Below are 19,425 nucleotides of genomic sequence, written 5' to 3'. Positions count from 1 at the left end.
GGATTTGCACTACAACCCATACCTCAGTACACCTTACTGTAAATTGTACCTAAATTGTACCTCATCCCATTTCTGCTTTGCACTATATAGTATTGTATATTAGTATATTGCATAGTATATTGTATATTGTATGGTAACTCAGTTACTCTATTCTGCATCGAACATTGTACATATGTATATACTGAACACTGTGTCTACGTACGTGACTTCTATTTTACTTCTATTTTTACATGCTATACTATTTTATTTTATTTCATACTTATCTTTTGTCTAGCACAGTCTCTGGAGCGTAACAGAAAGAAGCATTTTGTATAAAAGTATTCTGTACTTCTGTATGACAACTATTAAAGAAACTTGAAACTTCAGTCGACTCCTTCAGACATTAAGCAACCCCCACAGCCCAAATGGAATGATAAAAAAATATATAATAATAATAAAAAATTAGGGCTGTCAGTTTATCGCGTTAATTAGATTAATTAATTACACAGCAAATTATCGCGTTATGAAAATTGACGCAAAATTAATTACAGCCGACCTATATTTACTTTAGACAAGTGGCAAATCGGTGCGCTTTTATTTTGAAATCCACGCTTGAGTTGGGCGTATTAAACTTGGCCCATTGAATGACCCGTAGCCTACTTGATCGTCACTTCACACATGCGTCGTCTATCAAACAAAACAAACACACAAAGGAATTAGCTCAGCTGGAACAAGATGTCAGCATCACCCGAGGCGATACTCCTGGGACCTATGAACGGCAAGTTCAATTTCAAAAAGAATATAGATGGGACAGTAAACAAGACCATTGTAATATGTAGCTTATGTCAAAAAGAATTTGCGTATCACCGAAGCTGCTCTAGTCTAACGTATCACATGAACGCTAAACATGTCCAGGCAAGTTGTTCGAGCAGCTCCAGTGTAGCTAACGTTAGCTCCAGAGCAACTCGCACGCTTCGTCAAACCACTCTTGGAGAATTACCGTTAGGCAAACGGTTGAGTAAATCCACCACAGACAAACTAACCAACAGCGTCGCGAAGTGGATAGCAAAATATTGTAGGCCAATAGCTATAGTGGAAGATAAGGGTTTAGCGGAGTCATTTCGAATAGCGTCGTCTGACCCAAATTACAAGCTACCCTCGAGAGCTACAGTGATGAAAAGGATCCACAACATGTATGACACAGAGAGGGAGGCGAGGGAAGAAGTGTTGGCACGGGCTGGCCCAATGGCCCTAACGGGTGATCACTGGACGTCGGTGGGCAATCATAATTATTTGGGTGTCACAGTGCACTTGATCGATACTGAGTGGAAACTGCAATCATTTGCATTAACGGTGACCAAAACTGTGGGCCGCCATTTCGCCGATGCGTGTGCTGAACAGTTCAACACCGTAATAGAGGAGTGGAATATAAAAGATAAAGTCACATCTATTGGGACTGATTCCGCCCGTAATATGATAGCAGCAGCGCGCTATATGCCGTTCCAGCACATGCCATGTGCTGCACACGTGCTGCAAAGAACCATCACAGTCTCCCTTGAGGACAGAAGCCTTGACACCACCCTGGCAAAGTGCCGCAAGATTGTAGGCCACTTCAAGCACAGCCCTGCCAGTACAGAAGAACTGCAGCAGCAGCAGACTGCCCTCGGACAAGCAAAAGAGCCCATGATACAAGATGTATCCACAAGGTGAGACTGTTTAACTACCTGTTGTATGCTAGGGTAAATTTAGTGTGTGTGTGTGTTTATTTCTTTGTATTCTGTACAATTGCATCATGCTGCATTAACAACCCCCAGTGGGACTAATAGTTATTTTATTGAATTGGAAGGTGGAATTCGACACTGGCCATGATCTCACGGTACCTGAGGAACCAGGAGGCTGTGACTGCCACTTTGGCCCAACAGAACCACAAGCTGTCCATGCTGACCCCCACAGAGTGTGACAAACTGAAGAAGCTGGAGCTTGTACTTGAGCCCTGCAGGTAAGTGTCTCTCCCTCTCTCTCTCCCCCCATACACCCCCCTCCTCTCTCTCTCTCCCCCATACACACACCTCACACCCCACTCTCTCTCTCCCATACACACACCTCACCCCCCAATCTCCCCCATACACACACCTATCTCTCTCCCATACACACACCTCACCCCCCCCTCTCTCCCCCATACACACACCTATCTCTCCCATACACACACCTCACCCCCCCTCTCTCCCCCATACACACACCTATCTCTCTCCCATACACACACCTCACCCCCCCCCTCTCTCCCCCATACACACACCTATCTCTCCCATACACACACCTCACCCCCCCCTCTCTCCCCCATACACACACATATCTCTCTCCCATACACACACCTCACCCCCCCCCTCTCTCCCCCATACACACACCTCACCCCTCTCTCTCCCATACACACACCTCACCCCCCCCCCTCTCTCCCCCATACACACACCTATCTCTCTCCCATACACACACCTCACCCCCCCTCTCTCCCCCATACACACACCTATCTCCCTCTCATACACACACCTTCACCTCTTTCTCTCTCGCTCTCTTGTTTCACTGCAGGTATGTGACTGAGCTCCTTGGAGGGGAAACCTACGTCTCATGCTCTGTGGTGCTCCCCGCACTCTGCCACCTAAACCGCATCATGGACCTCAACGAGGAGGATCCGGGCTACATGGTAAAGTTCAAGGCCAGCTTCACGAAGGACCTGGACGCACGCAAAGCGACCCTCAACAACAGATGGCTGAAGCTGGCTACAGCCCTCGACCCGCGATTCAAGGACTTGAAGAGCGTACCAAAGGACGAGAGGGATGAGGTGTGTGTGTGAATGAGAAGACCAGTGTTAAGTCCTTAGGCTGTCATGAAAAGTCCTATGCAACTAATTAATTGTCCCTCTTATTAGGTGTGGACCTGGCTTAAAGAGATGCTGCCAGGACCAGAAGCAGACAAAGCTGCTCCACAAGCCACAGAGGACGAGCCACCAGCGAAGAGGACCCTCCTCCTGCTGTCTTCAGACTCTGATTCAGATGAAGTCAGGGTACTGTCAGGACAATTAGACCTCTACAAAGCTGAGCCCAGCATCGGAATGAATGACTGTCCACTGGAGTGGTGGGCAGCTCACGCAAAAGCCTATGGACAGCTGTCTCCTCTTGCTCGCAAATATCTGGCTACTCCTGCTACCTCTGTGCCATGTGAGAGGCTATTTTCACTTGCAGGTCACATAGTCCAAAAGAAGAGGGCAGCCTTACTCTCAGACAATGTAAACAAGCTTGTTTGTCTTAGCAATTGGCTCAAGGAATAGATTTGTCATGCATACAGTAGACCCTGCACTAGACCCTGCACTAGACCCTGCAGTCATGCCCCAGACCCTGTAGTAGACCCTGTAGTCATGCCCCCAGAAACTGTAGTAGACCCTGTAGTCATGCCCCCAGACACTGTAGTAGAACCTGTAGTCATGCCCCCAGACACTGTAGTAGACCCTGTAGTCATGCCCCCAGACACTGTAGTAGACCATGCCCCCAGACACTGTACTAGACCCTGTAGTCATGCCCCCAGACACTGTACTAGACCCTGTAGTCATGCCCCCAGACCCTGTAGTCATGCCCCCAGACACTGTAGTAGACCATGCCCCCAGACACTGTACTAGACCCTGTAGTCATGCCCCCAGACACTGTAGTAGACCCTGTAGTCATGCCCCCAGACACTGTAGTAGACCATGCCCCCAGACACTGTACTAGACCCTGTAGTCATGCCCCCAGACCCTGTAGTCATGCCCCCAGACACTGTAGTAGACCATGCCCCCAGACACTGTACTAGACCCTGTAGTCATGCCCCCAGACACTGTAGTAGACACTGTAGTCATGCCCCCAGACACTGTAGTAGACACTGTAGTCATGCCCCCAGACACTGTAGTAGACACTGTAGTCATGCCCCCAGACACTGTAGTAGACCCTGTAGTCATGCCCCCAGACACTGTACTAGACCCTGTAGTCATGCCCCCAGACACTGTACTAGACCCTGTAGTCATGCCCCCAGACACTGTACTAGACCCTGTAGTCATGCCCCCAGACACTGTACTAGACCCTGTAGTCATGCCCCCAGACACTGTACTAGACCCTGTAGTCATGCCCCCAGACACTGTAGTAGACCCTGTAGTCATGCCCCCAGACACTGTACTAGACCCTGTAGTCATGCCCCCAGACACTGTAGTAGACACTGTACTAGACCCTGTAGTCATGCCCCCAGACACTGTAGTAGACACTGTACTAGACCCTGTAGTCATGCCCCCAGACACTGTAGTAGACACTGTACTAGACCCTGTAGTCATGCCCCCAGACACTGTAGTAGACACTGTACTAGACCCTGTAGTCATGCCCCTAGACCCTGTAGTCATGCCCCCAGACACTGTACTAGACCCTGTAGTCATGCCCCCAGACACTGTACTAGACCCTGTAGTCATGCCCCCAGACACTGTAGTAGACCCTGTAGTCATGCCCCCAGACACTGTAGTAGACACTGTACTAGACCCTGTAGTCAGTATATTAATATTTGAATAGTCATATTTGGCACTATATCGTCGAGTTGGACGTAGTCTATTAAGCTAATAATAGTCTGTTAATATATAGTGCTTCGTGCGGTGAGAATACTACCGTAGTCAGTACCCCATCGTTTCGGGCAGAGAACTGGCTGCTTATCCAGGGTGGTTGACCCCACGTGAAGCTGCACCCGAGGAGCCCCAGAGCCGACGAGCGAGTGGACCTGTATACCGGATTATTCTGCCGACGACAGCCCGCCTTCCCAGGCACGGATTATGCTTTGTATACTTTGATTATTCCATGGATAAAGACCCCCGACACTGCCGTGTGTTGGAACCCCCCCCCCCCTGGAGAGGACGCAAGGTGAGGAGACGCTCTGCAAGACGAGGTCGCTTCACGTCTCTCCTCCGTGGACCGGATGACGCCGGCCCACAAAGAGTCCACCTGCTTTCATCTGTGGTCCAAGGATCGCCGGCGCATTGAACGGCACTACAGTGGGTTCACCTGGGATACCCTTGGCCGGATGAGGCAGCCGGATTCTACCCCCCCCCCCCCCTCCTACTCCTGTCGGCTTACAAGCGACCGGATTAACCCCCCCCTAGTGTGTCCAGTATATAATCATTAAAGTATCATTGCTGTTATTCCCTAAACTATTCCAGGTCGTACTGTACTAGACCCTGTAGTCATGCCCCCAGAAACTGTAGTAGACCCTGTAGTCATGCCCCCAGACACTGTACTAGACCCTGTAGTCATGCCCCCAGACACTGTAGTAGACCCTGTAGTCATGCCCCCAGAAACTGTAGTAGACCCTGTAGTCATGCCCCCAGACACTGTAGTAGACCCTGTAGTCATGCCCCCAGACACTGTAGTAGACACTGTACTAGACCCTGTAGTCATGCCCCCAGACACTGTAGTAGACACTGTACTAGACCCTGTAGTCATGCCCCCAGACACTGTAGTAGACACTGTACTAGACCCTGTAGTCATGCCCCCAGACACTAGCTTGCTGTGGGCTGTTTTGATTTTTGAGGATACTGTAGCTTAGTGTAAACTGTTATTGGCTGTATCAGCAACAAATGTTACCTTATTGAGAGGTATGTTTTCATTCATTTTATTTTATTCAATTTAATAAAATTGATTTCTAAAGCATTCTTCACTTGCAGGTCACATAGTCCAAAAGAAGAGGGCAGCCTTACACACAGACAATGTAAACAAGCTGAAGCTTGTTTGTCTTAGCAATTGGCTCAAGGAATAGATGTCATGCATACAGTAGACCCTGTAGTAAACCCTGCACTAGACCCTGATTTTTGAGGATACTGTAGCTTAGTGTAAACTGTTATTGGCTGTATCGGCAACAAATGTTACCTTATTGAGAGGTATGTTTTCATTCATTTTATTTATTTATTTATTCAATTTAATAGAATTGATTTCTAAAGCATTCTTCACTTGCAGGTCACATAGTCCAAAAGAAGAGGGCAGCCTTACACTCAGACAATGTAAACAAGCTGAGGAATAGATGTCATGCATACAGTAGACCCTGTAGTAGACCCTGCACTAGATCCTGCAGTAGACCCTGCAGTAGACCCTGATTTGAGGATACTGTAGCTTAGTGTAAACTGTTAGCTGTATCAGCAACAAATGTTACCTTATTGAGAGGTATGTTTTCATTTTATTTATTTTATTTATTTAATAAAATTGATTTCTAAAGCATTCTTCTTGGTGTATTTAATTGATCAGTCACCTGCTACAATAATGTAATGTCCTTGAATTTTAAATATTTATATGAATATGAAATATAAATATGCGATTAAAATGCGATTAATTAGATTAATTAATTACAAAACCTGTAATTAATTAGATTAAAAATTTTAATCGCCTGACAGCACTATAAAAAATATTATACTTTTTTTTTTGTTTTAGTTTTTTTAACCAATAGTCGACTAACGGCAAATGTTTGCCAATCATAGTCGACCATCCAAATCCTTAGTCGGGGACAGCCCTAATACAGTCACATACAGATAGTCACATACAGATACTGGATACAGTCACATACAGATACAGTTACTGGATACAGTCACATACAGATACAGTCACATACAGATACAGTCACATACAGATACAGTCAGATACAGATACAGTCACATACAGATACTGATACAGTCACATACAGATACAGTCACATACAGATACTGATACAGTCAGATACAGATACAGTCACATACAGATACAGTCACATACAGATACAGTCACATACAGATACTGATAGTCACATACAGATACAGATACAGTCACATACAGATACAGTCACATACAGATACTGATACAGTCACATACAGATACAGATACAGTCACATACAGATACAGTCACATACAGATACAGTCACATACAGATACAGTCACATACAGATACAGTCACATACAGATACTGATACAGTCACATACAGATACAGATACAGTCACATACAGATACAGTCAGATACAGATACAGTCACATACAGATACTGATACAGTCAGATACAGATACAGTCACATACAGATACTGATACAGTCACATACAGATACTGATACAGTCGCATACAGATACTGATACAGTCACATACAGATACTGATACAGTCACATACAGATACTGATACAGTCACATACAGATACAGTCAGATACAGATACATATACAGTCACATACAGATACTGATACAGTCACATACAGATACAGATACATACAGATACTGATACAGTCACATACAGATACAGTCACATACTGATACAGATACAGTCACATACAGATACAGATACAGTCACATACAGATACAGTCACATACAGATACTGATACAGTCAGATACAGATACAGTCACATACAGATACAGTCACATACAGATACAGTCACATACAGATACTGATACAGTCACATACAGATACTGATACAGTCACATGCAGATACAGTCACATACAGATACTGATACAGTCACATACAGATACTGATACAGTCACATGCAGATACAGTCACATACAGATACTGATACAGTCACATACAGATACTGATAGTCAGATACAGATACAGTCACATACAGATACTGATACAGTCAGATACAAATACAGATACAGTCACATACAGATACTGATACAGTCACATACAGATACTGATACAGTCACATACAGATACTGATACAGTCACATACAGATACAGATAGTCACATACAGATACAGATACAGTCACATACAGATACAGTCAGATACAGATACAGTCACATACAGATACAGTCACATGCAGATACAGTCAGATACAGATACAGTCACATACAGATACAGTCACATACAGATACAGTCACATACAGATACTGATACAGTCACATACAGATACAGTCACATACAGATACTGATACAGTCACATACAGATACAGATACAGTCACATACAGATACAGTCACATACAGATACTGGATACAGTCACATACAGATACAGTCACATACAGATACAGATACAGTCACATACAGATACAGATACAGTCAGATACAGATACTGATACAGTCACATACAGATACAGATACAGTTACATACAGATACAGATACAGTCACATACAGATACTGATACAGTCACATACAGATACAGTCACATACAGATACAGATACAGTCAGATACAGATACAGTCACATACAGATACAGATACAGTCACATACAGATACAGATACAGTCAGATACAGATACAGCCACATACAGATACAGATACAGTCACATACAGATACAGATACAGTCACATACAGATACTGATACAGTCACATACAGATACAGATACAGTCACATAGAGATACAGTCACATACAGATACTGATACAGTCACATACAGATACAGATACAGTCACATACAGATACAGTCAGATACAGATACTGATACAGTCACATACAGATACAGATACAGTCACATACAGATACAGTCAGATACAGATACTGATAGTCACATACAGATACTGATAGTCACATACAGATACAGTCACATACAGATACAGATACAGTCACATACAGAGAAGGGCATCACGTGTTGAAAGGCTCCAAATAAGCAGGGTGGACTTTCACAAAAGTCAATTCAGTTACTTAGCGCACACAAAGACGCAAGACGTTGGATATAAACACCCATCTGTGTACCGTAATCAAACTCTACGGCTCTTAGCCGATCAACCGCACCAACTATGGTCCGAGTACGCCCCCTTACCCTCGGGCAGAGGTACTGCAGGCCTAGGGCTAGAACCAAAACGATGCATTACGTCTTTTGTCCCACGCAGCAAGTTGATTATTTGGTCTTTTTTAGCACTTGCACCATGGTGGCGTTGAGGGTCATGCATGCTCTTTATGATGTCCGTATTTATTATGCTCATGTCTCGTTTGTCTGTGCTGTATTGTTCATATTTGTGCCCCTATTTTGTGAAACTATGGTGGGGGGATTCCAAACCCTTTAAGATGGGCATGGATTTAACAATAAAATGCATCAATCTGGTTTAAGAGGAAAAGAGGCTAGATCCGTGAAAAAAACGTATATTCGTGAAAAACGTAACATCTTAAGTTGACCCCAGCAATGACAGAAAATGATAATAAATAGGAAACACTGGGGCTCCCCTACATCAAGAAACTCTTGAAAAGTTACAGGATTTACCGAATCTGCATTATAACATCTCCAAAATGCACATAATGAGACAGATACTGCATGTTCATTTACATTTCAGCAGGGGTGTAAAAAGTACCCAGAAATTATACTTAAGTGAAAGTATGGGTACCGTCTCAAAATCGTACTCAAGTAAAAGTCAGAGTATCTGGCTAAAAACACACTTGAGTAAAAGTCAAAAAGTTTCTACTTTTAAATGTACTTAAGTACTAAAAAGTAAAAGTAAAAACGTGTGTTCTGACCGTCTATTCTTCTGATAGCAGGTGTTTAATCAAAGATCCCTGCTTTCTAGTCTTGCACAAGAACCAATCAGCATGGGTCAATTGGGTATGGGCGGGTTCATTTTCCATTGATGGGGATTTGATTGGCTGTTTTTAAATAAAGAGCGGCCGCAGGATTAATAACATTAACGTTAGTTCGGCCAGAGAAACAAATATACAAATTAAAATAGTTGGACCTGCGACATTTGTACTTTGTAGGTCTGCATTTTAAATGTAAGGAGTAAAAAGTATGTTTTTTTTTCTCTGAAATGTAATTGGGTAAAAGTACAAGTATACGAACCTAATAATACTCAAGTAAAGTACAAATCCCCCAAAACAGTACTTAAGTATTGTAACAAAGTACAATTACTCAAGTACTTTACATGCCTGCATTTCAGACTTACAATATTGAAATTTAAATGGACCCATTTTAGATAAAGTTGAATAACGTTGGACAATGCTACTACATTTCTGTCAGTAAGCTACTTATGTATTTTTTTTTATAAAGAAACGCCCACTTGCGGTCATAAGCAGTAGCCTATCGGTAAAAAAATTTAACCCCCGGCCTCCACTCGGCTGCTACTGCTGTCCTGTGGAATGTTGAACGAGTCCCATGGCCTCAGAGAGAGAGGACAGGGGTGTAAATGTCCCACAGACATTGCAAAATGAAATTCAAGGACTTTCAAGTACTTTCCTAAGCACTATTTTTCATTTTAGGATACAATTAACTTTTAAATGCTGTTTTTATAGGAAAAAAATCGGATCCAATATTTATGGCTTAAAACCAATTTCCGACAATTAGTTACACTTTAAATAAAAAAATTCAATGTCTTGATTCAGAACAATTTTATCATGGATGAACAACACTTTCAATGCGAATGGTTGATTTTGAAGGACTTTTTTGAATTTCAAGGACTTTTTAAGCACCTTGTTAAAATATGGGCTGTTTTCAAGGAATTCCAGGCCTTGACGAAAATGAACCCGCCCATAACCATGCCGATTGGTCCTTGTGCAAGACTAGGAAGCGGGGATCTTTGATTAACACATTGAGTGTCACACCCCTTCCGGGAGGTGACCCCTTCCATGCCGCCCATTAAACCCATGTAAACGTAGTTGTAGTTTGTAGAGCTAAACCTATATTTTATAGTATAGCTATGGGTATAATAACGCCCTCGAGTCTCAGTGAGCTGCTTCTGGTCAACATGCAAAAACAGATTCTTTTTTCATCCATACATTTCCGTTTTATACCCTTTTGAATATGAACATAGTCCGGACGCTTCTGAGCAATTCCAGGGAAAAGACACAAAACAGAGTTTGTGTAATTCAATAAACACGTTGTAATTTTTCGCCTGATTATCGGATCTTCCTGAAATCAACGATAGATCATCATTATTATCCTTCGTCGTGCACGCATGCAATGTGATTTAGACCGGCGAACAACCTGCTATCAGAAGAATAGACAGTCAGAAAAAAAGTTTCTACTTTAACTTTTTAGTACTCAAGTACTTTTAAATGTAGAAACTTTTTTACTTTTACTCAAGTGTGTTTTTAGCCAGATACTCTGACTTTTGACGATTTTGAGACGGTACCCATACTTTCACTTTAAGTATAATTTCTGGGTACTGTTTACACCCTTGGTGAGCGAGAGAGAGAGAGAGCAAGAGAGAGCGAGAGAGCGAGAGAGAGCAAGAGAGAGACCCTCACCTGGGGTGGAACGCCACACATCATGTCCCAGGTGCCGTACTGGCTGTGGGCTTGGCGGTACAGGCGCACCGCGTCCGTGAAGGCCGGCGTCTTCACCTTGTGCTCCTCCGACAGGCCTGGACAGAGAGAGAGAGAGAGAGAGGACATTGGGATATTATTGGCAGCCGTTCAACATTAAACGCCATCACTCGGAGGGTCCTTAAGGAGACACTTGGCGTATTATCAGGGTGTTGAGGAGTTGGCCGAGATTGTTTGAAAAGGTGGACAGATTGATCTCCCTGGAGGTGTTAAGACTTATATATACAGACAGACTGAGGGTTGAACATATGGTCCCCTCTCTGGATACTGAGAGAACAGCTTTAACCCTTTCACTACCACACTACAGAAGGTTAACCCTTTACTATCACACTACAGTCTGTAGTGTGATAGTAAAGGGTTAACCTTCTGTAGTGTGGTAGTGAAAGGGTTAACCTGCTGTTGTGTGGCAGTGAAAGGGTTAACCTTCCCTATTGTCACAGCGAAAGGGTTAACCATAGAGTGGCAGTGAAAGGGTGAAACAAAGTCACATGATTCCACTCCCCCCACACTGTAATATGGGTCCAGTAATGTAATGTTGATTATTACTTTGCCATGACCACGTAGCAGGGTTTTAGGAAGTGATACATGATGACCCCCCCCCCCCCCCCCCCCAAAACATAATTTCCAAATATTTAAGACTCATGATAGTTTGCGTATGCAAAGTGCGAGCATAGCTTGCCACAAAATGGTTTGTGGACAAAAACAAGCCCACAGAATAATATATTTTTTCCCCAAGCAGCATCCAAATTCCGTGTGTATACATTCCTGACGCTTGGTCTGGGTATGAACCATAATCTAAATCTGCCAAAAAGAAAAAGGACAATCATGAGAATTTCAGTGCTATGATAAAAATAGGGGAATTCAGAAATGCCTTTAAGCCTTAGCAGACTTTGTATGTGTGAGAGTGTATAAAGTCCAACTATGACAAAGCCAGGAAGTCTGAGGCTCTGTGTGTGTGTGTGTGTGTGTGTGCGTGCGTGTGCGTGTGTGTGCGTGTAGGGTGGGTAGCTCAGAGGCAGGAAGTCCCCAGCCCCTCTCAAAGTGTGTGTGCGTGTGTGTGTCTGTGTGTGTCTGTGTGTGTGTGTGTGTGTGGAAGAAGAAGAAGAAGAAGGGGGGGGGGGGGGGGTGAAAGTGGGGGCCATTTATTTTGGCTCAACCCATGACAGTATAAGGGGATTTTGACCACGCCAACAACTAGACACTATTGTACTGTAGGTCTGTACAACTAAAGTCTCTGCTAACGTAGGACGACTACAGACCATATCATCATTGAAAGGGTCAACCAAAAAAAGGAAAAAGAATGGCTCTTTGAGCTCTAGTTCACCAACACCTTGTTTAACAGGGTAGTTTAAAAAGAGGTTTAGTGAGAAGTCCCTCTGTGAGGCACATGGAGACCATGTGGAGTCGTTCCACCGCTCACACGTACGGCTGCTCTGCGTCACAGCTGCGGCGTGTTAGCTATTAGGGCTGTTTCCTCCGTCAGGTTACTCGCACAGAACCCACCAGGGGTGTAAAAAGTACCCAGAAATTATACTTAAGTGAAAGTGTGGGTACCGTCTCAAAATCGTACTCAAGTAAAAGTCAATAGTATCTGGCTAAAAACACACTTGAGTAAAAGGTTTCTACTTTTAAATGTACTTAAGTACTAAAAAGTAAAAAAAAATATTCCGGGGCAATGAAATGTTCCGTTTCGTCCTCTTCATCACTCGTACTATGGTTTGTGGCCGTCTTCTGTAGCTTGTCACTCTGACTGTCTATTCTTCTGATAGCAGGTGTTTAATCAAAGATCCCCGCTTTCTAGTCTTGCACAAGGACCAATCAGCATGGGTATGGGCGGGTTCATTTTCCATTGATGGGGATTTGATTGGCTGTTTTTAAATAAAGTGCGGCCGCAGGATTAATAACGTTAACGTTAGTTTGGCCAGAGAAACAAATATACCAATTAAAATGGTTGGACCTGTGAGATTTGCACTTTGTAGGTCTGCATTTTAAAGGCAAGGAGTAAAAAGTATGTATTTTTTCTCTGAAATGTAATTGAGTAAAAGTACAAGTATACAAACCTAATAATACTTGAGTAAAGTACAAAGTAACAAAGTACAATTACTCAAGTACTTTACACCCCTGCAGGTTAGGGCTATTTCCTCCGTTGGGTTACTCACACAGACCCCGTCCTCAGTACTCAACATGAATACCTCGACCTTCTCTACCAGGAGAATCAGTAAACAATAAACATGCATGCTGTTGACAAAGGCAAAACGTACCTTATGTTTATTAAAGTGCATCGTCTTTTCCCCCACCCTCCTTTTTATTCTTTAAATAAAATGATTAACTTAAAAAGACCAGTACAATGAAAATCATGTTTTTCCAATCTCATTGCATTGTTGAACACCGTGGTTCTCAAGTGGCGCCCAAATCGGATTTCTTTGCTCGTATGCAAAAATTGCTTCACTTACATAATGTGGTCCTAAATCAGATACAAGTCAGATATTTCGCAATGCGACCGCAGTCCGAACGGTCATTCAAAAAGTCCCATTACATTTTTTTTTTTTTTTTATCCTCTTTTTCTCCGCCTGATTTTCTATTTTTCTCCCCAACCCAATTTAGTCGTTATGCCAATTCCCCCCCTCCCCTACCTGGTTGTTGTGCGCATGTTCCTCCTACTGGTCGGTACAAGGGAACCCTGAAGTCCACCACAGGCTTCCTCCGACACATGTGGAGACAGCCAGTGGCTCTCTTTTCACCTGGCAGCGAGGACTCTCATTGGTGAAGCGTAACGCGTGGGAGGTCACGCTGCCCTCACCATTTCCTGCCTTTCGCTGAGCAGGCGCCCAGACCTGACCTGTAGGCGTCGCTGTCCACAACGCCAGATTACCACCCCATCGACTTCCCTCCCCCTAACTCAGCCAAACGAGTTAGTATGACGACCGGCCCAAGCCGCAGGGCAATGCTGACTCCGGGAGTCGAGACCGCAGCCTCTTGCATTGGTGATGAGCACAATATCCGCTACGCCATCCGACCGCCTATCCCCCCCCCATTACAATTTCTGATGGTGCGCTTGCACTTTTATTTTGAAGGACATACATTTCCCATGACGCAGCATGTGTGCCGTGTAGCGTTCGCTGCCGGCGTCGTCGTGACCGTAAAGAAAGAGCCAAAGCGAAGGACCAAAACCTCAACGAAGTGCCGGCACATGAAAGCATGAAGCCATCGAAGATCAAATGCCATTTAGAAACTAAACAAGATGAGTCTGTCTTTTTATTTCCTGTTTTTAATGTGTGTGTGAAGATAGTGTATTTCTTTTGTGAAATTAATTTGAGTGGTTAAAAAGAACCTAACAGAGAGCAGAACCTAACAGAGGCTGCAGCAGAACCTAACAGAGGCTGGAGCAGAACCTAACAGAGGCTGCAGCAGAACCTAACAGAGGCTGCAGCAGAACCTAACAGAGGCTGGAGCAGAACCTAACAGAGGCTGGAGCAGAACCTAACAGAGGCTGCAGCAGAACCTAACAGAGGCTGCAGCAGAACCTAACAGAGGCTGGAGCAGAACCTAACAGAGGCTGGAGCAGAACCTAACAGAGGCTGCAGCAGAACCTAACAGAGGCTGGAGCAGAACCTAACAGAGGCTGCAGCAGAACCTAACAGAGGCTGGAGCAGAACCTAACAGAGGCTGGAGCAGAACCTAACAGAGGCTGCAGCAGAACCTAACAGAGGCTGCAGCAGAACCTAACAGAGGCTGCAGCAGAACCTAACAGAGGCTGCAGCAGAACCTAACAGAGGCTGGAGCAGAACCTAACAGAGAGCAGAACCTAACAGAGGCTGGAGCAGAACCTAACAGAGGGCAGAACCTAACAGAGGGCAGAACCTAACAGAGGCTGGAGCAGAACCTAACAGAGGCTGCAGCAGAACCTAACAGAGGCTGGAGCAGAACCTAACAGAGAGCAGAACATAACAGAGGCTGGAGCAGAACCTAACAGAGGCTGGAGCAGAACCTAACAGAGGCTGCAGCAGAACCTAACAGAGGCTGGAGCAGAACCTAACAGAGGCTGGAGCAGAACCTAACAGAGGCTGGAGCAGAACCTAACAGAGGCTGCAGCAGAACCTAACAGAGGCTGCAGCAGAACCTAACAGAGGCTGCAGCAGAACCTAACAGAGAGCAGAACCTAACAGAGGCTGCAGCAGAACCTAACAGAGGCTGCAGCAGAACCTAACAGAGAGCAGAACCTAACAGAGGCTGCAGCAGAACCTAACAGAGGCTGCAGCAGAACCTAACAGAGAGCAGAACCTAACAGAGAGCAGAACCTAACAGAGGCTGGAGCAGAACCTAACAGAGGCTGGAGCAGAACCTAACAGAGAGCAGAACCTAACAGAGAGCAGAACCTAACAGAGGCTGCAGCAGAACCTAACAGAGGCTGGAGCAGAACCTAACAGAGGCTGGAGCAGAACCTAACAGAGGCTGGAGCAGAACCTAACAGAGGCTGGAGCAGAACCTAACAGAGCAGAACCTAACAGAGGCTGCAGCAGAACCTAACAGAGGCTGCAGCAGAACCTAACAGAGAGCAGAACCTAACAGAGGCTGGAGCAGAACCTAACAGAGGCTGCAGCAGAACCTAACAGAGGCTGGAGCAGAACCTAACAGAGTGCAGAACCTAACAGAGGCTGCAGCAGAACCTAACAGAGGCTGCAGCAGAACCTAACAGAGAGCAGAACCTAACAGAGGCTGGAGCAGAACCTAACAGAGGCTGCAGCAGAACCTAACAGAGGCTGGAGCAGAACCTAACAGAGGCTGCAGCAGAACCTAACAGAGAGCAGAACCTAACAGAGAGCAGAACCTAACAGAGGGCAGAACCTAACAGAGGCTGGAGCAGAACGTAACAGAGGCTGGAGCAGAACCTAACAGAGGCTGGAGCAGAACCTAACAGAGGCTGGAGCAGAACCTAACAGAGGCTGCAGCAGAACCTAACAGAGGCTGCAGCAGAACCTAACAGAGGGCAGAACCTAACAGAGGCTGGAGCAGAACCTAACAGAGGCTGGAGCAGAACCTAACAGAGGCTGGAGCAGAACCTAACAGAGGCTGCAGCAGAACCTAACAGAGGCTGCAGCAGAACCTAACAGAGGCTGCAGCAGAACCTAACAGAGGCTGGAGCAGAATGTAACAGAGGCTGGAGCAGAACCTAACAGAGGCTGGAGCAGAACCTAACAGAGGCTGCAGCAGAACCTAACAGAGAGCAGAACCTAACAGAGGCTGGAGCAGAACCTAACAGAGGCTGCAGCAGAACCTAACAGAGAGCAGAACCTAACAGAGGCTGGAGCAGAACCTAACAGAGAGCAGAACCTAACAGAGGGCAGAACCTAACAGAGGGCAGAACCTAACAGAGGCTGGAGCAGAACGTAACAGAGGCTGGAGCAGAACCTAACAGAGGCTGCAGCAGAACCTAACAGAGAGCAGAACCTAACAGAGGCTGGAGCAGAACCTAACAGAGAGCAGAACTGGAACAGAGTTGGCTGTGCTCAGAGAGGCTGCACTAAGCCACGCCCCCTCAACATACTGGCTGTGCTCAGAGAGGCTGCACTAAGCCACGCCCCTCAACATACTGGCTGTGCTCAGAGAGGCTGCACTAAGCCACGCCCCTCAACATACTGAGTTGGCTGTGCTCAGAGACGCTGCACTAAGCCACACCCCTCAACATACTGAGTTGGCTGTGCTCAGAGAGGGTGCACTAAGCCACGCCCCCTCAACATACTGGCTGTGCTCAGAGAGGCTGCACTAAGCCACGCCCCTCAACATACTGAGTTGGCTGTGCTCAGAGAGGCTGCACTAAGCCACGCCCCCTCAACATACTGGCTGTGCTCAGAGAGGCTGGACTAAGCCACGCCCCTCAACATACTGGCTGTGCTCAGAGAGGCTGCACTAAGCCACGCCCCCTCAACATACTGAGTTGGCTGTGCTCAGAGAGGCTGCACTAAGCCACGCCCCCTCAACATACTGGCTGTGCTCAGAGAGGCTGGACTAAGCCACGCCCCTCAACATACTGGCTGTGCTCAGAGAGGCTGGACTAAGCCACGCCCCTCAACATACTGGCTGTGCTCAGAGAGGCTGGACTAAGCCACGCCCCTCAACATACTGGCTGTGCTCAGAGAGGCTGCACTAAGCCACGCCCCCTCAACATACTGGCTGTGCTCAGAGAGGCTGGACTAAGCCACGCCCCTCAACATACTGGCTGTGCTCAGAGAGGCTGGACTAAGCCACGCCCCTCAACATACTGGCTGTGCTCAGAGAGGCTGGACTAAGCCACGCCCCTCAACATACTGGCTGTGCTCAGAGAGGCTGCACTAAGCCACGCCCCTCAACATACTGGCTGTGCTCAGAGAGGCTGCACTAAGCCACGCCCCTCAACATACTGGCTGTGCTCAGAGAGGCTACACTAAGCCACGCCCCCTCAACATACTGAGTTGGCTGTGCTCAGAGAGGCTGGACTAAGCCACGCCCCTCAACATACTGTGCGGCAAAGGGAACCGCTCCCGCCTACCTCCGGTCAATGGTCTCTAACTACACACCCTCAAGACCCCTACGCTCTGCATCTTCTGGCCGCCTCAGATCTACTCCTATCCAAGCTCCCGGAGGGTCATCAAAGAGAAGCCGCCTATTCTCAGTCCTTGCCCCACAATGGTGGAATGAACTACCCATCCCAGTTAGGACAGCCGAATCCCGTCCAATCTTTCGCCGTCGACTAAAGACTCACTTCTTCAACCATCATCTGAAATGATAAAAAAAAAAAAAAAAAAAAAAAAAATCTAACCCCGACTAACATGCCACGCCCCCTCAACATACTGGCTGTGCTCAGAGAGGGTGCACTAAGCCATGCCCCTCAACATACTGGCTGTGCTCAGAGAGGCTGCACTAAGCCACGCCCCTCAACATACTGAGTTGGCTGTGCTCAGAGAGGCTGCACTAAGCCACGCCCCTCAACATACTGAGTTGGCTGTGCTCAGATAGGGTGCACTAAGCCACGCCCCTCAACATACTGAGTTGGCTGTGCTCAGAGAGGGTGCACTAAAACGAATCAAATGATGCACCTGAAGCTGAAAAATAATTACACTCCTGACATTAACATTCCACAATAAGATTTTCTTGACTTAATGAACATTATTGTACTGGTTCTTTAAAATTAATATCATTGTACTAGTTCTTTAAAATAAAAAAAATTCCAATTCCTATGAAACCTTACTTCCCCCGTTAACCACAATGTCCAAATTTGCTAATCCAATCTGATCACAAGCTCTCATGCGTGTGTACTATTAAGAGATCAAAAGAGCACCATATGATCTGTATGTGTGGTGTGCCAGCTGGCCAATCGGTGTTGTCTTGTCTTGACAAACTCTTCTGGGGTGATATGTTGTTAATAGTCTGGTTTGGTGAAATAAAACATGGGTTCAGCAGCGGTTTTATTAACCTCTTAACTGGCGCCCAGAAAAGTGGCCATTTTTAAACTTGAACTTGACTGCATACTTCTTTTGCAAAGCTGATCTTTATACTTTATACTTATAGCACATGCATGAGCCTGGTCTCTTTTGAAAGATAACATTATGAAATTTCTGATACAATAAATAAAATTCACTTTTAGTGCTAATGAAATAGAGTAACATAGGTCTGAACTTGAGTTGTAGAAAAACTTGTTACTCAAATTTTTCTGTAGTAGTTGCAATATCCAGAAGTAGTATTAAAAAAAAAAAAGGCCTGGGTCCATAGCCTGAAGTCTTATGTAGTACATGTCAAAATCTCATAGAAATCCGTTCAGAAATGAGTGATTAGGAGTAGGGATGCCCCCGAAACCCGGTTCTAAACGGGAACCGGTACTAAATTAGAAAAAACCGGAGTATTGATAAGCTGATGAGTTTTTTTCCGAGGAATTTAAACGTTGCGAACTATCTCTCCTCTCTCTGTCTATGCACGAGAAGCGAGCCGCAGCGAGCCATTATTACTCACTCAACTTTTTTGCCATTGCTATGTCTACTATACATTGGTTTCTTGTTCGAATGCATTTATTTCTATAGACCAGTGGTGCCCAACCAGTCGGCCGTGATCGACCGGTAGATCAAATATAATTGATGCGAGCAATGTTAGCTGCTAACTAGTAATAAATAGGCTAAGCTAACTAGCGTTAGCCGTTAGCTTAGCGTTAACCATGGAAAACGCTCAA

General features: G+C 45.4%; 1 protein-coding gene across 1 annotated transcript in view; it reads right to left on the bottom strand.

The window, feature by feature from the left end:
• niban2b (niban apoptosis regulator 2b) overlaps positions 1–19,425 on the bottom strand; it is a 146,168-nt gene that overhangs the window by 27,070 nt on the left and 99,673 nt on the right. The window contains exon 7 of the mRNA XM_084308151.1: positions 11,151–11,266. Coding sequence (XP_084164277.1) covers positions 11,151–11,266 — 116 coding nt within the window. The remainder of the gene's footprint in view (positions 1–11,150; positions 11,267–19,425) is intronic.

This window comes from Notolepis coatsorum (assembly GCF_963971535.1).
Source record: "Notolepis coatsorum genome assembly, chromosome: 2".
Taxonomy (NCBI): Eukaryota; Metazoa; Chordata; class Actinopteri; order Aulopiformes; family Paralepididae; genus Notolepis; species Notolepis coatsorum.
This window is presented reverse-complemented; position numbering and strand designations above follow the sequence as displayed.